The sequence below is a fragment of the Canis lupus genome, chromosome 21, assembly GCF_011100685.1.
Source record: "Canis lupus familiaris isolate Mischka breed German Shepherd chromosome 21, alternate assembly UU_Cfam_GSD_1.0, whole genome shotgun sequence".
Classification (NCBI taxonomy): domain Eukaryota; kingdom Metazoa; phylum Chordata; class Mammalia; order Carnivora; family Canidae; genus Canis; species Canis lupus.
In genome coordinates, this window is record NC_049242.1 from 51,604,860 (window position 1) to 51,632,748 (window position 27,889).

A 27,889-nucleotide genomic window follows, 5' to 3' on the forward strand; every position below is an offset into this window, starting at 1 on the left:
GGAGGCTTTGAGCAGGGTTAGCTTTACGCGGCTTTCTGAAAGCTAAAATATGCTCTATTAAAGCGTCAGCTACATCTAGTCCTGTACCTTCTTAAATATGGATTTTTACACTACTAAGGAATAAGATTGAACATCAAGTGAGACAATTTATCAACTGTAAGTGGGAATCTCCTTTTGAAAGAGAGTGGAAGAAGCACGAATTTGAGAGACAGACAGGTGGAGTTTGGCTCCTTTCCTTAACCCTTAGTGTGTTACCTTGGGTAACATAGTCTCTCTGTGCCTCGGTTTGGACACTATATAATTGTAAAAGGATAAAGGTTAATAGATAATAAAACAAACACTGTCTACAGTACCTAGAACATAATGGATATTCCATAAGTTTTAGTTCCTTTATATCTCGTGAGCCTAGGTATTGGGATTTGTTTTCATCTACATCGTCTATTTGTTTTGTGTTTGCAAACTGTTTATAATCAAACTGACAGAAAGTATGTCTTCTGGAAAATTGGATGGATCTTCCACCAGGACTCAGGGGGCTGGATGTGCTCTAGAATTCTTAGACTCTATGACTCAATGACTGTGATTCTGTGGTTCTAGGAGCGAGGAGAGCAACCACGAAGGTTCATTGCTCCATGTAAGACTGATGGAAGACCATGGTTTTGGCTGCAGCGATCACTCACTCACTCACTCACTCTTAATAGAGTTCTGCCAATGAATCATGGAGTCATCATCTGAAGTCAAAAGATCGGCCCATGTCATCACTATACAACCAAATGATACAATACTGACTGCATTTCCCTATGGACCTCAGAGCTCTCTGCTGGATTTCCTGAAGGGAGAGCCAAAAGTCTTGGGGGTAAGTCCTCTCCCATCTGCGGGTTTTCCTGGAAAGGAGAAAAGAAGCTGTTTTTTTCCAGGTGTGTCTGCCTGGAGGCTTTTTCAGGAAGGGACTTGATTCCCCTTCTTTTTTTTTTTTTTTTTTTTTTTTGTCACTTTTCATCTTAATGTTTCCTTCTTGACTAATCATAAAAACTTCTAAGTCACTAGCTTGTACAAATAACCTTGATCTTCAGTAGAAGAACCAATATATAGCAAATATTACCATTTCCCTGGTTTTTGATAAATAAGAGAAATAAAAGTTCTGCTTAGAAATGCACAGTTTGCCTTGTAAATGTCTTATTTATAAGCATGTCTTAGAAATGCTTCTGGAGGCTTATTTAATGCTGGAAAAAAACAGTATTTATTTATTTATTTATTTATTTATTTATTTATTTATTTATCATCTTTATTTTTGTTGTTTAAATTCAATTAGCCAACATATATAGTAAATTATTTTCAGATGAAGAGTTCAGTTAATCGTAAGTTGCATATCACACCCAGTGTTCATCACATCACGTGCCCTCCTTAATGCTCATTACCCAGTGGCCCCGTCCCCCGCCCCCCAGTAACCCTCAGTTTGTTCCCTATAGTTAAGAGTCTCTCATGGTTTGTCTTCCTGTCTGATTTCATCTTGTTTTATTTCCCCCCTTCCCCTGTGCTCCTCTGTTTTGTTTCTTAAATTCCACATATGAGTGAAACCATATAATTGCCTTTCTCTGATTAACTTATTTTGCTTTGCTCTAGTTCCATGCATATCATTACAAATGTCAAGATGTCATTCTTTTTCGCTGGGTAGTATTCCATTGTGTATTTATCACATCTTCTCTACCCATTCATCTGTTGAGGAGCATCTGGGCTCTTTCCACAGTTTGACTATAACTTCCTAACACTGAGGCAATCCTAGGGCTTTTCATGAGGAGTTAGTACTGCTCTTTGAATTCTATCAGAGAGGATGAAGGAAACTGGTATAATTTTTCCAAATATTTTATTGATAAGGTGACCTCAGGACATGGTGGCGCCTCCCTTGGAGCTAAAAGCCATTCAAGGAGAGGTTAAACTTCCCCTTTGTGCTGTCACAGGCATTGGGAGTTGTTTGAAAACTATATTCAAAGCTCATAGTAAGCCACAAACTAGACAAAACATTTTCAGTCATACATGCACCTAGAGGAGGGCTGTGTACACAGACTCCACCCTTTGTAAAAGAAGAAAATCACTACCTGTGGTCAATGCATGGGGAAAAATCCAGAATGCTTGAAGAGAAGCTCTGTTCCAAGAAGAGCTGCCCTCGCTGCAAGAGCACCACGGTACAGACTCCTAACAGCCTGATAAGCCCAGTGGATTACTGTCACCTCTAGACAGGCTCCTGTCTGAGGAGCAGAAGAGGACTCACCCCAGCCTCTTCACTCTAGATCAGCACACTTCAAATTTTTAGAGAAGTGGGCTCCAAAAGCATGCACTGGGTGCGGAAAATGTGTGTGTGCTGGGGACTGGGGACAGGAGGAGGATGCTGGAGCTATAGACGGGAAAACGTGCAAGGTGAAGAGTTTGCAGTCTCTGTCCTCAAGGAGCTTACAAGTAGGCCAGGCTTATATTTAAATCTGTCTGGTGCAAGGGAAATTGGTAATACGGGGGATTCAGTAAGTAGCGAAGGATGAGAGTGAGGGTCACGAACCTGAAGGACCAGGTGAGTGTGGTGAGGAAACAGACAACGGAAAATCTGAGGGCAGCTGGCAGGTGGAAGGGAAAGGCATTCATGTGGAGGGAGGTGTGACGTAAGCAAGGTGGTATGCCCAGGGACCCGGAGGAGCCCAGTGAGCTGGGGCACTTCTGATCTCATGGACCCATTTCTTTCCTCACAGGCTCTCCAGATCCTGCTTGCATCGATCATTGTGGGCGTTGGAAGTATATTTGCATTTAATTACATCAATTTCTCCCAGAGGTTTCCCCTCGTTTTCCTCACAGGATATCCCTTCTGGGGAGCACTTATTGTGAGTACTGTCAGTTAGGAGCTTTGGAGAAATTATGGTCAAGATTATGGTCAAGACTGGTTTGAACTGCCCCAGGTCCTGGCATAATGAATCCCATGAATATGGTCCCCAAGGAAACCAAATTGTCCCTTCTGTGGCCAGAGAAGTGACTCGTTTAGTCATTGCACTACCAACATCACAGAGGTAACTTCTCCTAGGTGTACAGTGCTTAAAAGTTCCCAAAGCCCTGTGCGTAGAATAAGTCATTTGCTCCTTATCACCAACGGGAGATCAGACGGGCAAATGTCCTACTCTTTTCTTTGCAAATATGGAAATGGAATTAAGAGTAGATAACAATTTTTATTTGAGTACAGATGACACACAATGTTACATTACTTTCAGGTGAACAACATACTGATTTCACAAGTTTATACATTATCCTGTGCTTACCACAAACGTAGCTACCACCTGTCGCCAGACATCTCTACTGAGGTATGAGCGACTGTATGCTTCACGCTGTGCCATTTATTCGCATGACTTATTCATTCCATAACTGGAGGCCTGTATGCCCCTCTCCCTTTCACCCTTTTTCTCCAGCCCCAACCCCCTCTCCTCTGGTAACTGTCATTTCGTTCTCTGTATTTATAGGTCTGAATCTGTTTATTCATTTTTTTTTGAGATTCCACATGAGTGAAATCACATGGCATCTTTTCCAGTTTGACTTATTTCATTTAGCATACTACCTTCTAGTTCCATCCATGTTGTCTCAAATGGCACAATTTCATCCTTTTTATAGCAGTGTAATATTATATTCCCCTGTATGTACCACATCTTCCTTATCTGTCTATCAATGGACGCTTAGGTTGCTTCTGTATCTCGACTATTGTAAATAATGCTGCAATAAACATAGGGGTGCGTATAATTCTTCCCAATTAGTGGGTTTTTTTGTTTTCTTTAAGTAAATAATAAGTAGTGGAATTACTAGATCATATGGTCTTTCTATTTTTAATTTTTTGAAGAAATTCTGTACTATTTTCCACAGTGGCAATACTAATTTACGTTTCTACCAACACTGCATGAGAGTTCCTTTTTCTCCATATCCTCATCAACACTTGTTATTTCTCTTTGATCTATAAATGTAAGGAGACACCAATTGTGGTTTTGATTTGCATTTTCTTGGTGATCAATAATGTTGAGCATCTTTTCATGTGTCTGTTGGCAATGTGAATGTCCTTTTTGGGAAAACATCTATTCAGGTCCTCTGTCCATTTTTAATCAGATTGGCTTTTTGTTTTGTTTTGTTTTTTGGTGTTGAATTGTGGAAGTTCTTTATATATTTGAGAGATTAACCCCTTATTTGACATATCATTTGCTAATACCTTCTCCCATCCATTAGGTAGTCTTTTAAAATTTTGTTGATGGTTTCCTTCACTGTGCAAAAGCTTTTATTTTGAGGTAGTCCCAGTAATTTATTTTTACTTTTGTTTCCCCTGTCTTAGAAGACATATCCAGAAAAATGTTTCTATAGCCAGAAAAAAATTACTTCCTGTGTTCCTTTCTAATATTTTTATAGTTTCAGGCTTAGGTGTGATTAATCTTGAGTTTATTTTTGTGTATGGTGTCAGAGAAAGTGGTTCAGTTTCATTCTTTTTTACATGTAGCTCTCTAGCTTTCCCAGCTTCATTCATTGAAGAGGCTGCCTTTTCCCCATTGTATATTCTTATCTTCTTTGTCACAGATTAATTGAACATATTATCATGGGTTTATTTATGGGCTCTCTATTCTAATCTAATGATCTATGTTTATATTTTTGTGCTACTACCATACTGTTTTAATTACTGCAACTTTGTAGTATATCCTGAAATCTGGAACTGTGACACCTCCAGCTTGTTTTTCTTTCCCAAGATTGATTTGGCTACTCAGAGTCTTTTGTAGTTCCATACAAATTTAGTACTCCTGTACTACTTGCTCTAGGTCTGTGAAAAATTCTGCTGACATTTTGATAGAGATTGCATTGAATCTGTAGATTGCTTTGGGCAGTATTAACATTTTAGCAATATTAATTCTTCCAATCCATGAACATGGGAATTATCTTTCCATTTATTGTGTCATCTTAAATTTCTTTCAGCTATGTTTCATAGTTTTCAGAGTACATGTCTTTCACCTCTCTGTTTAAGTTTATTTCTAGGTATTTGATTCATTTTGGTACAACTGTAAATGGAGTTGTCTCCTTTTCTTTCTGCTACTTTGGTATTCGTATATAGAAACACTACTGATTTCTTGGTATTAATTTTGTATCCTGCAACTTTACTGAATTCATTTATTATATCTAGTAGTGTTTTGTTAGAGTCTTTAAAATTTTTCTATGCATAATATCATGTCATCTGCAAATAGTGACTTCTTTAGCAATAGTGTTGCCTCTTATTTCTTTTTCTTGTCTGATTGCTGTGGCTAGGACTTCCAGTAATATGTTGAATAAAAGTGGTGAGAGTGGACATCCTTGTCTTGTTCCTGATCTTAGCAGAGAATTTCTCAGTTTTTCACCATTAAGTATGATGTTAGTTATGGATTTTTCATACATGGCCTTTATTATATTCTGGCTTGTTCTTCTAAACCCACTTTGTTGAATGTTTTTATCATGAATGGATATTGAATTTTATCAAATGCTTTTTCTGCATTTATCAAATTGATCATATAATTTTTATCATTCTTTTTCTTGATGTGATGTATCATGTTGATTTGCAAATATTGAACCACCCTTGCAATAAATCTCACTTGATCATGGTGAATTATCTTTTTAATGTTATTGTTGAATGTAGCTTTCTAATGTTTTGTTGAGGATTTTTGAGTATATTCATCAGGGATATTGGCCTGTAGTCTTCCTTTTTTGTGGTGTCTTTGTCTGGTTTTGGTGTCAGGATAATTCTGGCCTTATAGAATATCTTTAGAAGCTTTATTTCCTCTTCTATTCTTTGGAATATTTTGAGAAAAAGAGATGTTAACCTATTTAAATGTTTGGTAGATTTCACCTGTGAATCCATCTGGTCCTGGACTTTCACTTTTTGAATAGATTGTTTTTGTTTTTGTTTTAGACAGAGGACAAGCACATGTGGGGAGGGGCAGAGGGAGAGAGAGAATTTTAGGCAGGCTCCACACACACTGCAGAGCCTAATCTGGGGCTCAATCTCACCTGAGATCATGACCTGAGCCAAAATCAAGAGTCAGGTGCTTAACTAACTGAGCCACTCAGGCACCACAGTAGAATATTTTTTATTACTGATTCAATTTTGTTACTGGTAAGCAGACTGTTCATATTTTCTATTTCTTCTTAATTCTGTTTTGTAAGATTGGATGTTTTTAGGAATTTATTCATTTCTTATACGTAGTCCAATTATTTGGCATAAAGTTTTCATGATATTCTCTTATAATCCTTTGTATTTCTGTGGTGTCAGTTGTTACTTTCCCCTCTCTCATTTCTGATTTTATTTATTTGGGTCCTTTTCCTTTTTTTTTTTCTTGATAAATCTGGCTAAGAGCTTATCAGTTTTGTTTATCTGTACAAAGAACCAGTTCTTGGTTTTACCGATTTTTTTTTCTATTTTTTAAAGTCTCTATGCTATTTATTTGTACTATGCTTTTTATTATTTCCTTCCTCTACTCACCTTGGGCTTTGTTTGTTCTTTCTTTTTCTAGTTCCTTTATATGTAAGTTAAATTATTTGAGTTTTTTCTTCTTGAAGTAGGCCTGTATCACTATATTATTTCCCTCTTAGAACTGCTTTCAATGCATCCCAAAGATTTTGGACCAATGTGTTTTCATTTTCATTTGTCTACATGTTTTTTTTTAATATCTTCTTTGATTGCCTCATTGACTCATTGGTTGTTTAGTATCATGTAGTTTAATCTCAAGAATAGATAATAACTTATGAATATCTAGCTAGCATTCATAGAATCATAGACTCTCATAACTTAAGAAGAATTCTAAAGATGATTATTATGGTTTCATCCCCTTATTATTCCCAGAGACAATTTTATGAATGCCACTCATCGAGTTAATTATGAAGCCATACATATAATTCTTAGTAGAGTGTTATTTGTATCTAATCCCCACAGCTTTGGTTCCTAATCTTCTGCCACAATATTTAAGGGGAGACTCAATACACCTTCCCCCACCAGAACATACCCTCTCAGGATGGTAAGAATACTATCTGTTTTAATTGTTTAGAAGCTAGAATCATGCCTGCTGCATAGTAGATATAAATGAATTCATCACTCAATGAACAAATGAGTGAAATAATAACTAAATGAGGCTATTGTCTCTATTAAAAACCCAGATCTCTTTTGATAAATACAAACATGCCATACCTTTTCTATAATCTGCATTTCAAAATCAACTAGCAGTGTTTTCATTTTCCAAATATAAATAATATAATGACTATAATTTTCATACTACACATCCTGCACTGTAGAGAATCAAAAAGACAAAGCCCCACTTCCCCATTTCACAACAGAATTTCCCCAGTGTGACTGTGTGTGATCTACTTGCATGAATTCTAGTGAGATTCTCACATACCGCTCTTTAAAACTCCACTCTCCACTAAAATGATACTTGCTAGGCCCGTACTCTATCTTTGGTAGAGCTGCAGGTACTGAGCATAATGAGGGAAGTAATGAATTGCTCTTCTTAGAAATAGATGGGGTTTGTCATATAATAGGGAGGCTAGAAGTGGAAAAGTAAAAAACAAAACAAAACAAAACAAACCAAAAACCCCTCCACAGATGTGTTATTTTACTTGCACTCGATAAGAGAGAAGTTCCAGATGCCCTGTGAATATTTAAGGAAGATTTCACCTGGCTTGGAGATCAGGGAAGTGCTTTGCACATAGGTGTTCACTGGGTGGAGTGGAAGGAAAGCATGCCCTGACAAAAGCAAAGCATAAGTGAAAGGCTTGATGTGGGAAAGAGCAACAGAAAGAAGACCAATGAATCTATGGTAGTGCTACAAAACGAAACCAAAAATGTAGACTGCAAACAGGTCATGCCCTTTGTAATCATATTAACAATATGGAATTTTATTTAGTTTTTATTTTTTTAAGATTTTATTTATTTATTCGAGAGAGGAGAGAGAGGGGGAGAGAGAGAGAGAGAGAGAGAGAGAGAGAGAGAGAAGCAGAGACACAGGCAGAGGGAGAAGGGTCTCTGCAGGAGCCCGATGAAGGACTCGACCCCAGGACCCAGGGATCACACCCTGAGTCAAATGCAGATGCTCAACCCCTGAGCCACTCAGGTGTCCCAAGAATATGGAATTTTAATATGAGATTAAAGAAAACCTGCTGATAATCTTTAAAGAGGAGAGTGACATTTGAAGACTGTCATCTTTAAAACATCATTGGTTTTTCTGAGTGGTAACTGAATCCTGAGGATGGTAGCAGCAAACCTGGGACAGCTGGTTGGGAGGAGGCTACAAGAATCCAGGCATGGAAATGGCAGTGGAGATAGAAAGCTTTGAGAGTGATTTGGAGGTAGAATTGATCCAGTGGGGATCCATTGTGGGCAATGAAGTGAATGGAGGAATCAAAGGTAACTTTCTGATCTCTGCTTGTCACCTTGAGGTCCCTGAACACCAAGATCCAGATGTCCTCAAAGTCCAACACCAATTCCTACAAGAGGTTTCTATGCCCAGAATATTAAAAGTAAGAGGGCTCCACTTTGGGTGACAGAGTTCTCATCTTCCCTGAGTTGTACTAGACTCTATATCCCAGATAAAGAAGTGGCTGAGATAATTATATTAGATGCAAGCCCTCTTTTTTTAAATTTTTATTTATTTATGATAGTCACAGAGAGAGAGAGAGAGGCAGAGGGAGAAGCAGGCTCCATGCACCGGGAGCCCGACTGTGGGATTCGATCCCAGGTCTCCAGGATCGCACCCTGGGCCAAAGGCAGGCGCCAAACCACTGCACCACCCAGGGATCCCCGAGATGCAGGCCCTCTTATCACCCTTTAGAGTGTTCTGCTTGAGAAAGTCTCCTTCCACACCTCCAACACCCTTCCCTTCCCTCCACCAGGCCCAGAGCCCAGAATTATCTTCCAATTTAGAGCCCAGTTCGGAGAAACATCTCAGTGGTACCGTTTGGACCATAATGAGGGGCCTGCCTCTCTCAGCTGATCCTATTGTTCAGTGCTGAGTATGCCTAGCACGATATTTCATTTTGCATCGGTGCCAGTGCCTACTCTTCTTCCTCCCTGATGCTCAGGTTGAAAGACTTCATGGTCCAGGAGATTTGCAGACGTACAGATTACAATATAACCTCCAAAGGAAATTATATTGTAAGGGAGTCAAAAACACATCACCTGTTGACTTTTATCTCTTTTCTTCTTAACAGTATGTTATTACAGGATACCTCACAGGAATCAATGACAAGGCAAAATGTATGGTAAGTTACTTTTGTGACTTCTATGTAATTTAAGATAATCTATTTACTTTACATCGTCTTTGTGTATGAAACCTTTAGTAGTAAAGGATCTCAGGAATATCCTTAAACATCAAGTTTTGCAGTTCCGGTCATTCCTATTTGCCAATGTCACCACTAACCTTTACCCTTCTACTAGTTCCCATTTCCCTGGTCAAATAATCTGAAAGAGTTTCTTGTTGGAAACCATTCTATATTCCTCTAACTCAATTGGTTTTTAACTGGGAATAATTTTGCCTCTTCCCCCAGAAATATCTGACAGTATCTGAAGACTTTTTTAGGTGGGACAACTAGGTTGCAGGCTACTATTGTCATCTAGCAGGTAGAAGTGTTTCTAAACATCCTAAAATGCTTAGAAAAGTTTCCTATAACAGAAAATGATGATCTGAGGGTGTCTGGGTGGCTCAGTTGGTTAAGCGTCTGCGTTCAGCTCAGGTCATGATCCCAGGACCCTGAGATTGAGCCCCGCATCAGGCTCCCTGCTCAGTGGGGAGTCTGCTTCTCCCTCTCCCTCTGCCTGCTTGTGTGTATGCTCTCTCTTTTTCAAGTAAATACATAAAATCTTTAAAAAAGTGATCTAGCCCAAAATGTCTGTAGTGCCAAGTTTGAGAAACCCTGTTCTAACCAAAACCAATCTCAGGATCACTGTAATCTCCCTGCCCCTCACCCCCACCTACAGAAGATTTTCTTTGGGACCTGCCCAAAGTCTGAAGAAAAGAGTCTGGCATTGATGTCAGATCATTGTGGGCTGGAGTCAAGGCTATCACTCATTGCTGTGTCAACTTGAAGGGAAAAGTACTTCAAAGGGTTATTCTGAAAATTTAGTAACATATTACATACAGGGGCATCAAGCGGCTCAGTCAGTTAAGCATCTGCCTAGAGTTCAGGTCATGATCCCAGGATCAAGCCCCAATCAGGGTCCCAGCATAGCAGGTGGTCAACTCGTCCCTCTTCCTCTGCCCTTCATCCCCACTCATCCTCGTGCTCTCACTGTCACTCTCACTCTGCTCTCTCTCAAATAAACAAATAAAGACAAACTTTTAAGAAAAATATTACATATAAAAGATACTTAAAAGTTTGTACTTCTTTCTCACAACCTTTTTTTTTTTTTCTCTCTGAAGATGTAAGGCTTCTCTTGAAGCCATTTTAACCATGTTTTTATGGTCCTCTGCCATTTTCCTCTAGGGATAGCTACAGACCATAGGACAGCTCTGACGGGATAGAAGTCCCCATCTCTCTCTACCTGTAGAAATAAATACAGACAATGCAAATAAAGCCCCAAATGCTATTCTTCTCTCCACATCAATTCCTTTCAGAGCGGAAGAATAAACGAAAGACCTACCCCTGACCCAGTGGGAGCTACACAGAGGCAGGCAGATCACTATGGAGGCACAAACACTGAATCGGGCATCAGAAGATCTGGCCTTCCCTCTCAGCTCTTCCACCAACTGCAGGGTTGCTTACAATCACTCCGTCCCTGAACCTTATTCAGCTGTAATGTGGGGATAGGAAGTGATCTGCCTACATCACAAAACCATAATGAGGGTCAGATGAGACAAAGACTGGGCATATTCTCTGTAAACCATAAGGCACAATACACATTGGGGGATTGCGGATCTAGAAATTTTAGTTCATTAAATGTCCTATGGGAGCCAGAAGAGAGCCCAGAAGAGCAAAGGACTGAGGACTTATAGAGATAGAATATCTGTCTATCCTGTGCATTTTCCACCAAAGTGCCTATTTATTGTAAAGACCTGTGCTTGAGGTAACCCTTAAGTCATAGGAATATTTCCAAGTCCTGCCGCGTTAAGCCACAGCTGCTCCAGGATAGGACAGGCTGTGTGAATGCATCACTGCATGCCCTCACAACAGGCATACACAATCAAGATCTAATAAATATCTACTGATTTGAAATATGAGGTTTTTCGTTGTTTTTCCTTTTTTAAAAAAAAGCGATAGCAGTGCTGGGAGAGGTATGAATAAGACAGTCCAGCATACGTATGTGTGTGTGTGTGTGTATAGGAAGAGAGAGTAGGGAATTTGGTGGGGCAATCTGGACTTTTTTATATATCTTCCATGTTGGGACACTGCAATCAAAAAAGGAAATCATTAAAACCCAGTGTAAATTTGTTGCCATCAGTAAATATGTTGGTGATATGGTTGACTACTGTTTGAATCCCTGGAGGAATGAATGTAAGTCACACAAAGGCAGGACCTGTGTCTCTTTGTGTCTCATGGGCCTTATGCAGTCCTGGACACATAGTTGGGGCACACTAAAAATTTATTAGAGTAAATGAATAAATGGATACTACTCTAAAATTAGGTGACATTATTCTTTCTCTCTCTCTCTCTCTTTTTTTTTTTTTTTTTTTTGAGGTAGAAATTTAAATTCGAAGAGATTAAGTTATCTTACAAGGTCCTAGTTCACTAGGACTCAAACTCAGGTCTAATTACAAGGTGAAGATACTTCCTAACATACCATTTTGCTTGCAGATTATGAAAGATGGTGCATTAGGATAAAATGAAAATTTTTTTAGCACTAACTATAGAGCACTCCTTCTTCTCTACTCATTCTCTTTCTTGGCTGACTGGCTCATCCTAAAACTTAGTTTGTCTTCTGACTTCAGTGAATCACTATTTAACTTATCATGCCTTTCAAGCATACTGACCTGACGGAGTAATTCATCCCTGAGGGGTATCTGGAAATACAAAAGCACTACAAATTTCTTACATGGTATTTTTGGTTTCATTTCATTTTTATTTATTTTAATATTATTTTTAAAACTATTTTCTAGGGACAAGGTGTCACGGCCATGAATGTTATCAGCTCCTTGGTTGCAGTGGCTGGGATTATTCTAACCATTATCAGCTACAGATATCAGCACAAATACTGCCAGACGCCTTCCCTCGAAGGAATCTGTGTTATAGGTAGAGTTCTTTACAATGTAAGTGCTCCTACTCTGTACGGTGAGTCTATACCATCTGATTTGAACTAGGATCATGATGCATCAATTCATTAACTTTGATTCCAGTAATGGAAGTTAGTTAGCATTTGAACTATTGGAAAGTGTACTATGATGCAGGATCTGATTCTGATCTTGTAAGCTCTCCGAACCTGTTTTCTTTGTGTGGAAAATGAAGATGATAAGAATATGTCCTGCATTGGGTTGTCATGAGAGTTACTTAAATTAGAATAATACTGCCTGGCACAGTGTAAACAGTCAATAGGTTCTAGCTATTACTAGTAGTATTGACCTGGATTTGGATCGAATATTACCTTTTCAGAATTAGTAAAGAACAAAACGGTCTGAAAAGTTTACCCAATTGGGGCACCTGGGTGGCCCAGTCAGTTAACTGGCTGCCTTGGGCTCAGGTCATGATCTCAGGGTTCTGGGATCAAGCCCTGAGACAGGCTCCCTGCTCAGTGGGGAGTCTGCTTCTCCCTCTCCCTCTGCCCCTTCCCCTGCTTATGTGCATGCATTCTCTCTTTCTCAAATAAACAAATCTTTCTTTAAAAAGTTTACCCAATTAATACTAAAAATAGAATATAGTAGGAGAAGGTGTTTGAGCTACTTCATAAAGTATTTTTGTTATTTTATAACATAAGTCATTTTACATCAATATAGCAATTTCATTCATCACAGCAGATGAGCCAGGAAACCAAACTGTAGGGGTCATTTTTAGTGTTTATCCTAGTAAATATTCAGTGGCTGTCACTTTTATGCTGACATATCAATGCCTCCAAAAGGCCTTGCCCTTTACTTCCTCAAGTAAATCCTGGGCTTTCATTTTATTTCTGTCAGCCACATCTTGAAGGCTTTGGTCCTCGAACTTTAATGGGATTTGACCTGTTTGGGAGTGAAAGAGAATCACAGGAAACTGTCTTTCCTAATAAAGAAGGAAAGAGAAAAGAGCTACCAGTTCCTGGACACAAGATCTTATTTGATCCTGACAATGATCCATAAAAGCAAGCATAAGGACACTCTCATATGTTCTGAGATAAACTCCAGAATCAGTCTCAAAAAAAGTTACTAAGGAAAGCCAGAAAAACTATGAGAGGAACACAGTCCTGTCCTAATTGGGCCAAGACATACAACATCATAATCCTTCACTCTTTTTTCTAGTGGACAGACCACCACTGCTGTACACGTTAGTACGTATCAGGAAGAAACTGTATACTGACAGGGTTAAATCTCCAGATTTTTGACTGTGTGGATGAGAACTGCAGGATTAGTGTTTACATACAAAATCAGGGAGGATCTGTTCCGAGACTCCACGTGTATGACTCGTGATTCCTTGGTGAAATTCCAGTGTCACAAATAAGCTTTTTTTTTAATTAATTAATTAATTAATTAATTTATTTATTTATTTATTTATTTATTTATTTTAAGCCAGAACAGTGGATTCTAGACATCTCCTGAATGGACCTCTGTCTCAAAGACCAATCCACTGTCTACATTGTTGCCAGAGCCATCATTCAAAAATGCAGATCTAAGCACATTACACAATAGCTTCTTGTGAAACAGGATTAAGACCCAAATCTTAAAAGGTTTACAAGACCCTGTAACAACTACCTCTCTACCTTTCCAACATTGTTTCAGGTCTTTATCCTCCTCGCTCCACACTTCTGGCACCTTCTCAAATTCCTTAATGTGGTAAATACCCACTGCCCAGGGCCTTCAGACCAGCTGTCTCTTGCTTCAAACGGTTCCCGGTCTGGTGCCTACCCTTTTCCACCTGCCCAATTACAACCCCTCCTTGTTCTTGAACCTTAGTTTAAACTTCACTTCATTGGGGAATCCTTCCTGATTGCACCTCTACCTTTCCCAGTGCTGGCCTGTCTGGATCTCCCATTATAGTAGTGCGTAGCTCCCAATACTTTCTCAAAGCACTTAATGCAACTTAGCAAAGTAAATAATTGTCTACTTATCTGTCTCTGTTTGCTTCCTTATTATGATACAAGTTTCACAATGACCAGGAGGCAACTTTATGGTAGACACTTCATTTTGGTTTTATCAACAAATGGAATATCCAAGCTTCTGGATATGTTGCAGGGAAACCAAGGTTCAGACAGACTCAGTTGCTTGACCAGGTTACGTGTGACCTGAGTGCACCCAGATCTTCCCGTCTCCCCCGCCCAAGCTTTCTAGACATCGTGCTATTTCTTACACTGCTTTTTGATCTAACTATTACGTTAAGGCACAGTGGGCAAAACAGCAGTCTGTGGGCTATATCCAGTCTGCATTTTGTCCTATTTGGTTCCCACAAGTGAATGAATAGCCAGACATTTTCACATTAAAAATATGCACATCCTGCTTCCTTAGGAAAGGAAAATACGTCACGGGGCCCACGTTCCCACATGACAACTATTGCTCAGAACTGAGTAATGGATGCATTCTGGGAATACCTTTATTCTCCATCATCTCCCCTCCTAACTGGTTCACTCATTTGGGATGGTTGCCTGGTCCCCATAAGCATTGACGTTTGTTATCTCTGCTTATAAAAAAGAGGTAAGATGAAAATTGTCCAATCACTGACGGCTATGGGAGCTTCTGAAATGTGTTATTTCCCCTTGTTGGTGTTACAGTGTAAGAAGTCCTTGGCTTATATCTTTAAAATGATAGAGCTTTCATTCCAAATGCCATATATTTATCCTCATTATTTGCAGGGAATTTTGTCAGTCTTACTGATCATCAGCATAGCAGAGCTCAGCATCGCTGTGACTATCGTCTCCTTCAGAAGCAAGTGCTGGACAAACTCCAATGAGGTGCGTTCAGTGTTGTTCTAAGAAAGGGTTCCCACTGGGACACTGCAAGGAGTCCTGTTAGTTGCCAGAGCAGTTTTCTCAGATGCTGAACTGCAGCTTCTAAGGTGAGAGAGGTCAGGGAGAGAGAAGTTTAACATGATGGTTCACTCCACCCTTTGAGATAACTACGCTTCTTTTTCCTGCCCTCTCTGCTATCTGTTCACCTCTGTTCAGACATAGCTCGTCCCCCTGCCAGTCTGCTCTATATAACCACCCTCACTTGCACGTGCCAGCTGTATTAATACTTTTGCTCTTCTAGTGGGCATATAGTAGAATTTCATTGTAATTTTAATTTTCACCTCCTTGATGACAAATGATAATGAGATTTTTTTTGCGTTTATTGTCCTTGGTATCTTTTTTGGGGGGAAGGTGTCTGTTACTACCATTAGCCAACAGTTACTGCATTATTATGCATTAATATTACAAGAACTTAAATGATTCTTTTTTTTAAATGATTCTTAATATAAGTTCTTTTTTTTTTAAGAGATGTGTATTGCTATTTTTTTCCAGCCTTTGCCTTTCCATTTTCTTAACAGTTTCTTTCAAGTAAAAAACTTGTTGAAGTCCAATCTATGATTTATTTTCTTTTATGATTAGTCTTTTCTGTGTTCTAACAAAGCTTTGCCTACACCAAGATTGCAAATATTTTCTTCTCTACTTTCTTGTAGAGGTCTCACAGTTTTAGCTTTTGTGTTAAGTCTGTAACAGATTTCAAGTTACCTTTTACATATTATATAGCTGTGAGGTAAGAAGTTCATGCACCCCCTGCTATGAAGATATCCAGCTATGCCAATGCTATTTGTTGAAAATGCAACGTTTTCCCCCTTGGCATCTTGGTTGAAAATCAATTGACCTCTTATTCATAGTTTTCTCTTGGACACTATTTTGTCTCATTGATCTGTAGGTCTGTCCTTCCACATATTCCACACTGTCTTAATTTCTGCAGCTTTAGCGTAGTAATCTTTTTTTTATCATGGTAAAATATTCATAACATACTATCTGTCATTTTAGCCATTTGTTCAGTATACGATCCAGTGGCATTAAATATATTCATAATGATGTGTAATCATCACCACTATCTATGCTTAAAACTTTTCATCATCCCCATACAAACTCTGTGCCATAAATATAATTCCCTTTTCCTCCTCCTTCCAGCCCTTGGTAACTTCTAGTCTATTTTATGTCTCTACATCTATTTTCCATTATCTACTGATTATTCTAGATAATTCATAAAAGTAGAATCATATAATACTTTTTCTTCTGTATCTGTTTTACTTGACTACACATAATGTTTTCCAGGTTCATTCATATTTATTTATCAAAATTTCATTCTTTTTATAGATAAACAGTAGTCCATTTTGTGTATATTCCACATTTTGCCTCGTCATTCATCTGTTGATGGACACAGCTTTTTTTCACCCTTTGGCTATTGTGAATAATGCTGCTAGGAACACTGGTATAGAAATATCTGTTCTAATCTCTGAGGGTGCCTGTGTAGTACAGTCAGTAGAGCATCTGGCTATTGATTTTGGCTCAGGTCATGATCTCAGGGTTGTGGAACTGAGCTCTGTGCTTGGGGCAGAGTCTGCTTGGAATTCTCTCTCCATCTCCCTTTGCCCCTTGCTCACTCTCTCTAAAATAAATAAATTTTAAAAAAATCAATTGACCATACATATGAGGGTTTATTTCTGGACCACATTAGTCTATTTACATTAGTTTATTTTGACTACATTAGTCCATATATCTGCCTTTATGTCAATACTATACTTACTTAATTACTATAGTTTTTTATTAAATTTCAAAGTTGGGAAGTGTGATTCTTTCAACATCGTTCTTCTTTTTTTAAGAATATTTTTTTGATCTTTTGGGCCCTCTGGAATTCCATATGAACTTGAGAAATGGTTTTACCATTTTTGAGAAAAAGGCTGTTGGAATTTTAATAAGAATTGCATTTAAGCTGTAGATAGCTCTGGGTAGTATTAGCATCTTAACAATGTCAAATGTTCCTATGATGAACACAGGATGCCTTTCCATTTATTTAGACCTACTTTAATTATTTTCAACAATATTTTGCAGCTTTTAGCACAGAAATCTTTCATCTCCTTGGTTATATTTATCCCTCAGTATTTAATTATTTTAGATGGTATTGTAAATAGAATTGTTTTCTGAATTTTCTTTTCTTTTCAGAATGCTAATGGCTGATATACAGGAACACAACTGATTATCACGTGTTGGTCTTGTGTGTTGTACTTTGCTGAATTTATTTGAGCTTTCTTGTCATTTCTTTGTCATGTTCCCTATATAGGATTATGGCATCTATGAAAAGTGATAGCTTTACCTATTCACTTCCATTTTGGATGACTTTTACTTCTTTTTGTTTAGCAATAATATGTACAGCTTCCACTACCGTGTTGTGTAACAGTGGTGAAATCAGGCGTTCTTGTCTGAATCTTGATTTTAGGGGGAAACATTTCAGTCATTCACCATTTAGTATTATGTTGGTTGTATATTTATCACATGAGGAATTTTCTCTCTATTCTTAATTTTCTGAGAGTTTTCTTTTTTTTATCATTTATAGGTATTGGATTTTGTTAAATGCCTTTTCTTCTCCTAGTGAGATGATCATGTGGATTTTCCCCCTACATTATATTAATGTGACATTTATTGATTTTTTTCATATTGAACCATTTTTGTACATGTGGCATAAGTCTCATTTGGTCATTATGAATAATCCTTTTGATATATTGCTACATTTGACTTACTGATGTTTTGCTGAAAATGTTTGACAAGAGATATTAATAATTTTATTTTCTTTTTAAATATTTATTTATTCATGAGAGAGAGAGAGAGAGAGAGAGAGAGAGAGGCAGAGACACAGGCAGAGGGAGAAACAGGTCCCATGAAGTGAGCCTGATGTGGGACTCGATCCCAGGACTCCAGAATCACTCCCTGTGCCGAAGACAGGCGCTAAACCGCTGAGCCACCCAGGGATCCCAGATATTGATAATTTTCTATTCTTGCAATGTCTTTACCTAGCTTTAGTATCAGGGTAATGTCAGCTTCATAGAATGAATTGAAAAATTTTCCCTTCTCTTCAATTTTTTGGAGGAGTTAAGAGAATGAATGGTATTAATTCTTCATTAAATCTTTAATAAAATTCACCAGTTAATCTATCTGATCCAAGAGGGATTTTTTTATGTTTCTTTTTGAGTCAGTGAAGATATTTTGTGTGCTTCAAGTAATTTGTTCATTTCTTGTAGAATATCTAATTTATGGGCATACTATTCTTAATATTTTTATATCCTTTTAATCTCTGTAATAATATAGCCATGTCCTCACTTCCTTTTTTTTTTCAGATTTTATTTTTATTTATTTGAGAGGGAGAGAGAGCAGGTGCAGAAGCAGGGCAGAGGGTAGGAAAATGGGCAAGAAGACTCCTTGTTGAGAAGGGAGCCCAGACATGGGACTAGATTCCAGGACCCTGAGATCATGACCTGAGGTGAAGGCAGATGCTTAACCAGCTGAGTGCCTCCTCATTTTCATCTCTTATTTTAGTTATTTGCTGTATCTTCTTTACTTTTTTTCTTTTTTCAATCCAGCCATAAGTTTGTTGATTTTGTTGATCTTCTCAAAGAACCAATATCTGGTTTCAATGATTCTCTCTATTGTTTTTCTATTCTATATTTTATCACTAATATTTATTATTTTCTTCCTTCTTCTAGCTTTGGGTTAGTTTGTTTTACTTGTCCTGATTCCATATACAGTTAAGGTACTGATTTGAGATCTTCTTTTCAAATATAGGCATTTACAGCTATATATTTCCCTCTTAACAAAGCCTTTGCTGCATGCCGTAAGTTTCAGTATGCTATTTTTGTTTTCTTCAATATCAAAGTATTTTCTAAATTCTTTTTTTATTTCTTTTTTGGCTTGCTGGTTGTTTAAGAATATGCTGTTTAATTTCCACATATTTGTCAATTTTTCAGCTTTCCTTGTATTATTAGTTTCTATTTTTATCCAGGTATGGCCAGAAAAGATATTTTGCATGGTATCTTTCAAAACTATTGAAACTTGTTTTGTGGCATAATATGTAGTCTCTCCTGAAGAATGTCCCGCATGCACTTAAGATGAATGAATGTGCTTTTTGCTTTTGTTGGTTGGAGTGTTCAGTGTATGTCTGTCAAGTCTAATTGGTTTACTGTGTTGGTTATCCCTCTGTTTCTTTACTTATCATCTGTGTGGTCATTCTACCCTTTTTGAAAGTAAGGTATTGAAGCCTCCAACTATTCTTGTAGAACTAACTATTTTTCCACTATATCAATTTTGCTTCATATATTTTGAGGATCTGTTATCAGATGTGTGAATGTTTATAATTGTTATATCTTCATGTTCCATCAAAACTTTCATTAATATATAAAGTATTTCTTTGTCTCCTATAATCTTTTTTTGGTTTAAAGTTTATCTGATATAGCCCCCTCCCCAAGCGTTCTCTTGGTTGTTTTTACATGGAATTATTTTTTCAATAATTTCACTTTCAATTTCTTTGTGTTTTTGAATCTACAGTCTCTTGTACACAGTACAAAACTGAACTATTTTTGTCTTGTTTTTATCCATCCAGCCAATCTTTGTCTCTTGATTGGAGAGCTTAAACCTTCTATATTTAAAGTAAATACTAATAAAGATGAACTTACTTCTACCATTTTTTATTTATTTTCTAAATGCCTTATTGTGGGTCACATAGACTCTATTCATGTTTTTAAATTATTTTTCTGTTCCTCAAACTTAATAATTTCAACTGTTCTATCTTTAGGTTTCTTGATTAGTTCTTCTGACTGCTCATATCTGCTTTGGAACCCCTCTAGTGTATATTTAATTGTACTTTTCATCTCCAGAAATTCCTTTGGGTTCTGTTTTATAATTTATATCTCTTTACTGATATTCTCATTTTGTTCATACATCATTTTCCTATATTTGCCCATGACTTTCTTTAGCTCTTTTAGCATCCTTAATATAGTTGATTTAAAATCTTTGTCTAGTAAACATGAAGTCTGAGCTTTCTTGGGTATGTTTGTGTTCCTTAATTTTCTTCCACTGAATAGGCCAAACTTTCCTGATTCTTTGTATACCTTGGTAAAAGTCAACATTTGAGCCTTATACTGTGTTAACTCTGGAAATTAGATTATCCATCTGCCTTAGGGCTTTTGGTGGTTTTTGTTTGTTTGTTTTTATTGGTGTAGAGCATCTCTATGCCAGAGATAAGCTTCAGGACTTCTCAGGTCTTTTCTGAGCCTGCATCTTTTTCCTGGGCATGCATAGTGGGTTTCTACGTTCTCCCATAAATACCATTGTTTCTAAATATCAAGAAAATAAAATAAATTTTAAAAAATCAAAAAGAAAATAGTGGAAGTTGAGTAATTTCCTATAGAGCTATTTCAGTTAGGATGTGTTGAAATAATGGAATCTAGCCTCTGCACCTACACATCAGTGATTAGAAGCAGCAATCTGCAATTAAAACACAGAAACCTGATATTTGGAAGACATGATCCTAATTGGCCACCAAGGCTCCTGAAATATAGGTTGCCATCCCCCAGCTGCCTGTCAAAGGCTCAGAGTGGGAGATAAGTAGTCACTCTGATGCTGAAGGCTTAAATTGACTTACATAACGCATGAATTTACCAGCCAAATTTTCCCCTGGAAGTTGCAAGTGTTCACATAGACTCCAGAGTTGCAAAATAGTTATTTCAGAGTGTTTCTGCCAATACATTTGTTGTCTGGATGAATACATTAATTCCAGGAGTTTCCTATTCTGCTTTCTTCCCTGAGGCTCCCCTAGAATAATAATCCTTAAAATCAGATAGTATAAATCTTGCAACTTTGTTGGTTTTCAACAACAATCTTTTCTAATTCCCAACCATAGATTGAAAAGGTTTATATTTTACCCTTAATTATGATATTACCTATAGGGTTTTCATAGTCTAAATTTATCCTCATTTGTAAAGAAACTTTTTTATCATGAATGAATATCAATTTTTATAATTTTTCACCTCATGCTTACACTTTTATTATTTCATCTGAGCCCAGGTATTTGGCATACTGTTCTTTTCTTGATACAACACAGAAGAGTATGAAACTCTTTACGAGCAATATTAAAATGAGTTACGCTGAATAACTATTCAATTTAATTCCACAAAAAGGGTTTTTTAATGGCATAGTAATGTGCAAAGTATAACAGGGAATGCAAAGGTACTATGTAATATGCACCCTGATCTCAAGAAAAGGAAAGGGAAAGTGAACTCTTAATATTTACTGAGTAACTTCTCTGTGCCAACCACAATGCCCAAGGCATTATTTTATATAGTCTTCAGTCATAGCAATCCTGGAGTAAAGTGTAACTGAAGTGGTTATTATAAAGAAGCATGTATTAGAAATTAAATATATTAGATAGAGAGAAAAGCACAGGATCTAGAATTCAACTGCAATGTATGACCCCTAGCTTCACAAGTAATAGCTCTGTGACACTGACTGAAACCTCAGTTCTCTGAGTCATAAAACAAGGTTAATAATCTCATAAGGATATTATAACTATTATTTGAGATGACTTTGGAACCTTGTCTAGCATCTGGTAATCACTGATGAGTACATTTAAAGTTATACACTTAAAGTCTTAAATAAAGTTAAAGAAATTATAATTCATGCCTTCAAATCTTTCTTTTTGCAAATGAAAAAAAAATACTATTCAAATGAAACGAATCTTTGAGGATGAGTAAAAATGCAGAAATATCCCCTACAGTGCTATTGATCTTTGCATAAATAGTCTTTCAAAGGCAATAAAACATAGATGTGAAAACAAATTAGAAGGTGGAGAATGACAATGTGTAGTATAAGAGAACACGGAGACTCATTTTAGGCCAGCCATCAATCAAATAGGTAGTCACAATTAGGTTATTTAATCACCCAGAGTGCCAATCACTTCATCGAACAGAACAAGTAGTCTCTTCTTACTCTATGGATGACCTAAGAAAGAACATAGGCCGACAAAACTAAGTAGATAGGTCTGTAATGACAGCCTTTCTCAAAAACAAAACAAACAAACAAAAAATAAAAACAAAACTGAAGAACTGGAAGCATTGGCTAAAGGTGGTATCAGATGCTGTCATTTAGTTGCTTAAAAAACTTCCATAGATCTCACTTGTCTGTAGAGGAAAGCGCAAATTTCCTGCCCTAGTGTCCTGATATATTCATGCTGCTGTAACAAAAATACCACGGACTAGGTGGCTCAAGCAACAAAAATTTCTCAGAGTTCTGGAGGCTGGAAGTCCAAGATCAGAGTGCTAGTAGATTCAGAGCCTGGTGAGCACCCACTTCTTGGTTCATAGATGCCATCTTCTCACTGTGTCTTCAGATGGAGGGAAGGGAAAGGGTGCTATCTGGGTTTCTTTCTATAAAAGTATTAATTCCATTTATAAAGGCTTCACCCTCATGATCTAATCACCTCCCAAAGACCCCCACCTCCAAATACCATCACTCTGGGGATTAAGTTTTATGAATTTAGGGGGAACAAATTCAATCTATAATATTCCATCCATTCCTGCTCCCCAAATTCCTGTCCTTTTCATATGAAAAATATATTATTTACATCCCAATTGCCCCAAAAGTCTTATCTTGTTTTAGCATTAACTTTAAAGTCAAGTCCAAAATCTCATCTAAATATCATCTAGATCAGATACGGTGAGACTCAACGTATGATTCATTCTCCTTTAGTTGTGAATCTATGAAACCAAACATGTTATGACACCAAACTTCCAAAATGCTATGGTGTATTCTTCCAAAAGGGAGAAATAGGAGAAAAGAAAATTCATGTCCCAAGTAAGTCTGATACCTAACAGAGTAAACAAACCTTAAGGCTCAGGAATAATTCTCTTTAGCTAGACGCTCTGACTTCCAAGCTCACTGTGGAGGTGACATCACCCTCATGGGTGAGCAGGAAGGCCCCACAGTCATTCTCTCCCTGAGCTCTGCCCCCTGCAGCAGCTCTCTGACTGGGCCGTATAGTCCTTGCAGGCTGGAATCCCAAGCCCACGGCTCTGTCAGGAAGTCCTGTCTTTTGAAATCTCAGTGGATGTGGTCGCAATCCCATGGCTCAGCTGGTTGCAACCCATGCAGCAGTTCTCAACACTGGCACAGCTCTGCGCCCCCAAGGTGAGGCATTCTGGCTCAGCTGGAAACCAGAGAGGTGGTCCTACCCTTAGAAACCATCCTTCTTCCAGGGCCCTTTACTCTGGGCCCATGGTAGGAGTGGCAGCCCTGATACACTCTGAATCACCTTCGGTGTCGTTCTTCCATTGTTTTGGAGAATAGGTTCTGGCTTCTATTGAGACGGCTGATCTATACCAATTTCCTCATCAGGCAAAAATTAAGCCTCATAGTCTTAGTGTTCTCATTTTTAGCAATGTGGGTAGACTGGGAATCTTCCAAACCATCAAGTCCTGCTTCCTTTTTGCTAGAGAATTCCATTTTTAAGTAATTTCTCTCTTCTCACATTTTACTATTAGCTGCCTGAAGGAGCCAACCCTCACTTTCAACACTGTTTAGAAATAGCTTTGGCTAAATTTTATAAAATACTTATTGTTAATTATTAATAATATCATTTACTACATGAAGTTTCATCATTTCATTCACTATTGCACGTTTTACCTTCCATTAACACCAGAACACAAATACAATTTGGCCGAGTTCTTTGGCACTTTATAGCCAAGATCACTTTTCTTCCAGCTTCCAATAACCTATTCCTCATTTCTGTCTGAGACCTCAGCAGAATCACCTTTATCTTTCATATTTCCACCAACATTTTGTTCAGGAGTACTTAGGTATTCTTTAAGAAGACCGAGACTTAGCCCTCGACACAAGGGTTTGAAAAAAAAAAAAAGAAGAAGAAGACCGAGACTTTATCTATGGCTTTTATCTTCCTGGACCCTCACCACGACAGCCCTTAATGGTCCATTCACAGCAAGATAAGCTTCTTCTAGCAAGCACCTTCCAAGGTCTGCCAGGCTCCAAACATCACCCAGTTCTACATCTACTTCTACATTTTTAGGTATTTGTTACAGCAGCACTCCCACTTCTTGGTATTGATTTGTGTCTTAGTCTATTTGTACTGCTATACCACAGATAGAGTGGCTTAAACAACAAAGATTTATTACTCATAGTTCTGAAAGCTGGAAGTCCAATATTAAGGTCCTGGCAGATTCAGAGCCCTGGTTCATAGTTGTTAGTCTCACTGTGTCCTTGCTTGGAGTAAGGGGCAAGTGAGCTCTTTGAAGTCCCTTTATAAAAGCACGAATTCTATTTACAGAAGACCCAGCCCCATAATCTAACTCCTTCCCAAAGAGCCTACCTCTAGATACCATCACATTGGAGATTAGGTTTCAACATATAAATCTGGAGGGACACAAGCATTCAATTTATAGCGCCTAGCACACCATCTAGCAATGTCTAACTGCTTACCCTCTCGTCACATAATACTGCATCGTAACCTTGTGTTTTGGTGCCCATTGTTTATTTCTACCTGGATTTCAACTCCTATCTTACTTCATCTGACCTTTTTGGATAAGGAATTCCTACTCAACCATCAGCTATTACTCCTCAATGAAACATTTCATGGTCCTCAAAATCTGATGATCCTCTACATTCCCACAAAGAGCTTAATACCTATTCTATAAGAGCATTTGCTAAATTGTATTGCCATCTCTTTATATCGTGGTTACCTATCATTGTGAGCACCTTATAGGCAAAACCCACGTCTAATATTTTTTTTATCTCCAGTATCTAGTTCATCTAGTAGGTCAACAGTAAATCATAAAACTGAATATATGGGGGCACCTGGGTGACATAGTTAAATAATGGACTCTTGCTTTCAGCTCAGGTGTGATCTCAGGGTTGTGAGATTGAGCCCTGAGGCTCCACACTCAGAATGGAGTCTGACTGAGCCTCTCTCTCTCTCTCCTTCTGTTCCTCTCCCCTCTCCCCCTCTCTTCTGTACTCACTCTCTCAGTGAAATAAGTAAATAAATCTTTAAAAAAACCTTGAATATATGAATACTGAGTGGATAATTTTAAATTTCTGAGAAGCTTTATAATATTAAGTATGGGAAGAATACTTCAGACAATCAAATTCCCCTTTTCAATATTTGAGATAATAGTAGGTGATGACTTGTCCAAAATAAAACCAATGAGTTGATGGCAAAGCCAGTGCTAGTAGTTATATTTGTTTTCTGACTCCTTGTGTAGGTATTATGTTCTATCTACTATCTTAAGGCAGAGATGAAAAATCACTTGGGAATACAAGAAGAAAAGAATATCAAAAGTTGATTGTTACATTAATGTTTCCCCTACCCCTTGGTTTTATAGATTGTATTTTTCTTGCCTTCGGATGTTACTCAAGATAGTTCATTATCTGCCCCTGAAGAAAATGCTGCAATACAATTTGAGTTTCATGAACAGTCTTCTACTAATGATTCAATATCAAACACACAGCCTGTTTTCATTGGAGGTTATACTTTCTTCAAGTTAAGAATCTCAAAAAATCCTTTAACCTTTCGATATTCAAGGAGGAGAGGTAGCAATACTTATTATACATCTTCTGAGTCTGTGCTAGATGAACAACGGAAAAGTATCCCTCCACTTTCACAACTTTATGAGGAAGAAACTAAACTGAAACTTTTTCCTCCTGCATCAAAGAAAAAGCCCACGGAAAATATTCTGCCTACTACACAAATAAAAGATGAAGATCTAAAATCTGCTATCACACAACTCGCAAAAAAACAAACCCAACTGCAGCAGTCCCAAGCTTTGCCATCCCAAGTTTCTCCATCCTATTCTGTAAAAAAGCCCCAACAGTTATCACCTAAAGACTTTCCATCCCAAGCTTTGCCAGCCCAAGTCCTAGTATCTGAAGCCCCAAAACCTCATTTCATGCAGCCTCATGGCCTAACATCAGAAGACATGCCATACCAAGACATATCATCCGAAGACCAACAATCCCTAGGCATTGCACATCAAAATTCTCCTTATCAAGACATATCATCCCAGAACATACCATATCAAAGCATGCTATCCCCACATCTACCACCCCAAGACATACCTAACCAAAATCTGCTTTCCCAGATACAAACTCTGCCTACACAAGTCATGCTATTTGAAGCCCCAACATTCCATGCTGCACAGTCCTCTAATATACAACGCCTAAATCAGCAGTCCTTAGAGCTTCAACAACAAAACCAACAATATATGCAAGCAGCATATCAAGATATGCAATCAGAAGTCAAGTTACTGACCCAAGAATGGAAATCTAAGGAGGACTTCCATAGCAGGAAATCCTCAAAGTGGCAATCCCTAGACTGGCAAAATGAAAATTCGCAATCTCTAAAGTCACCTAATTTAGAGCAACAAAACAAAAGCTTGCAATCTCCAAAACAGAAAGCCCCAGACCAGCAAATTCAAGGCCAACAATCCCTAAAAAGGAAATCCCTAGACCAGCACATCAAGGATTGGCTATCTCCAAAGAGGCACTCTATAGATAAGCAAATCCAAGTTAAGCAAGACAGACAGCAACACCTAGATCAGCAAGCTGAGGTCCAGGTGGTCCAATGGGAACAATTACAAAGGCAAGGTGAAGATCAACAGGACGGAGAGAAGCAATCTCCAATGAGACAACACAAAGAAAGACAAGATAAAGCTCTACAGGTTTATAAGGGGCAAGCCATCAAGAAACAAAGCAAATACCAGCAAACTGAAGACCTGCAGGTACAAGAGGAGAAATCTCTAAAGCAGCCACATCAAGATGGGCAACTCCAAATCCAGGAACACCAAGGCTGGCAATTTTCAGGCCAACAATCCCAAGATTGGAAAGCTCAAGGCTGGAGAAGCAAAGACTGGAAAGTGCAGGAAATGCAATTAGAAATGCCTCATTCCCTAAAGTGGGAATCTCAAATCCAGCAAACCCAAGATCTATTAGAAAAAGAATCCCTAAAGCAGAAGGCTCTACACCAAGATGTCCAAGCTGTGCATGCCATAACTCGACCTCAACAATTACAGAGCATTCCATTTCAAGACAGTCAGTATCAAGATAAGCACCAACAAGACCTTAAATACACAGATACCCAAAAAGAAGATATGCATACAAACACCATGCAAACAGACAACAAATCAGAAGACATGAAAAGTGAGAGCCAAAACCTATACAACCTGCAGATGGAAGACAAAAAGCCAGATTGTAATTGTTCCTCCTGCCAAAGCTCAGTGCAAGACACACATTTCACCTCTACATCCGATATAAACTCAGAACAAGATGTTCAGAAAAACATTTCAATTTGCTCAACTACATACCAAGAAGATATAACTTTAACTACCACCTCATGTTACCCGAAAGACCAACAGCATTCTGAAGACTCTGACTAACGTGCATAATCTACCCAAACGCCATACTGCTCCCAATTATGAAAACAAAATAAGGGAAAACAATATAGTCTCCTCCAACCTATGTTCTCAAGCATAGCTGCTACCTTTTTCACTCGCAGAAAACAAAGGCCATGCATAACACTCAAAGGATTTGTCCTTAATTAAAATAAAATGGTAGCTAATATTAATGCTGTATCAGAACTTTCTGAGTTTGAAGAAGTAGTTCATATTTAAACTTTGTTATCAGTGTTAGTGTTTCAATTTGTTGTCACCAATTCATTTTACAGCTTAATAATTTTTTTGTTGAAGTATAGTTGAC

The 27,889-nt window shown here is 37.9% G+C and overlaps 1 protein-coding gene across 4 annotated transcripts; it reads left to right on the forward strand.

Annotated features, from left to right (window-relative positions):
- Positions 1-580: 580 nt before the first annotated feature.
- MS4A14 (membrane spanning 4-domains A14) lies at positions 581-27,771 on the forward strand. 4 transcript variants are annotated; one of them, XM_038569322.1, is made up of 7 exons: positions 581-853; positions 2,736-2,864; positions 3,246-3,335; positions 9,226-9,276; positions 12,108-12,257; positions 14,981-15,079; positions 25,522-27,771. In XM_038569322.1, the coding sequence occupies exons 1-7, from the start codon at positions 716-718 to the stop codon at positions 27,568-27,570; spliced, it is 2,706 nt and encodes a 901-aa protein (XP_038425250.1). In that variant the 5' UTR covers positions 581-715; the 3' UTR covers positions 27,571-27,771. The 4 variants fall into 4 exon arrangements, with proteins under 4 accessions (XP_038425250.1, XP_038425251.1, XP_038425252.1 ...); XM_038569323.1 differs by lacking the exon at positions 3,246-3,335 and adding an exon at positions 8,455-8,535; XM_038569324.1 differs by lacking the exon at positions 3,246-3,335.
- Positions 27,772-27,889: the final 118 nt, after the last annotated feature.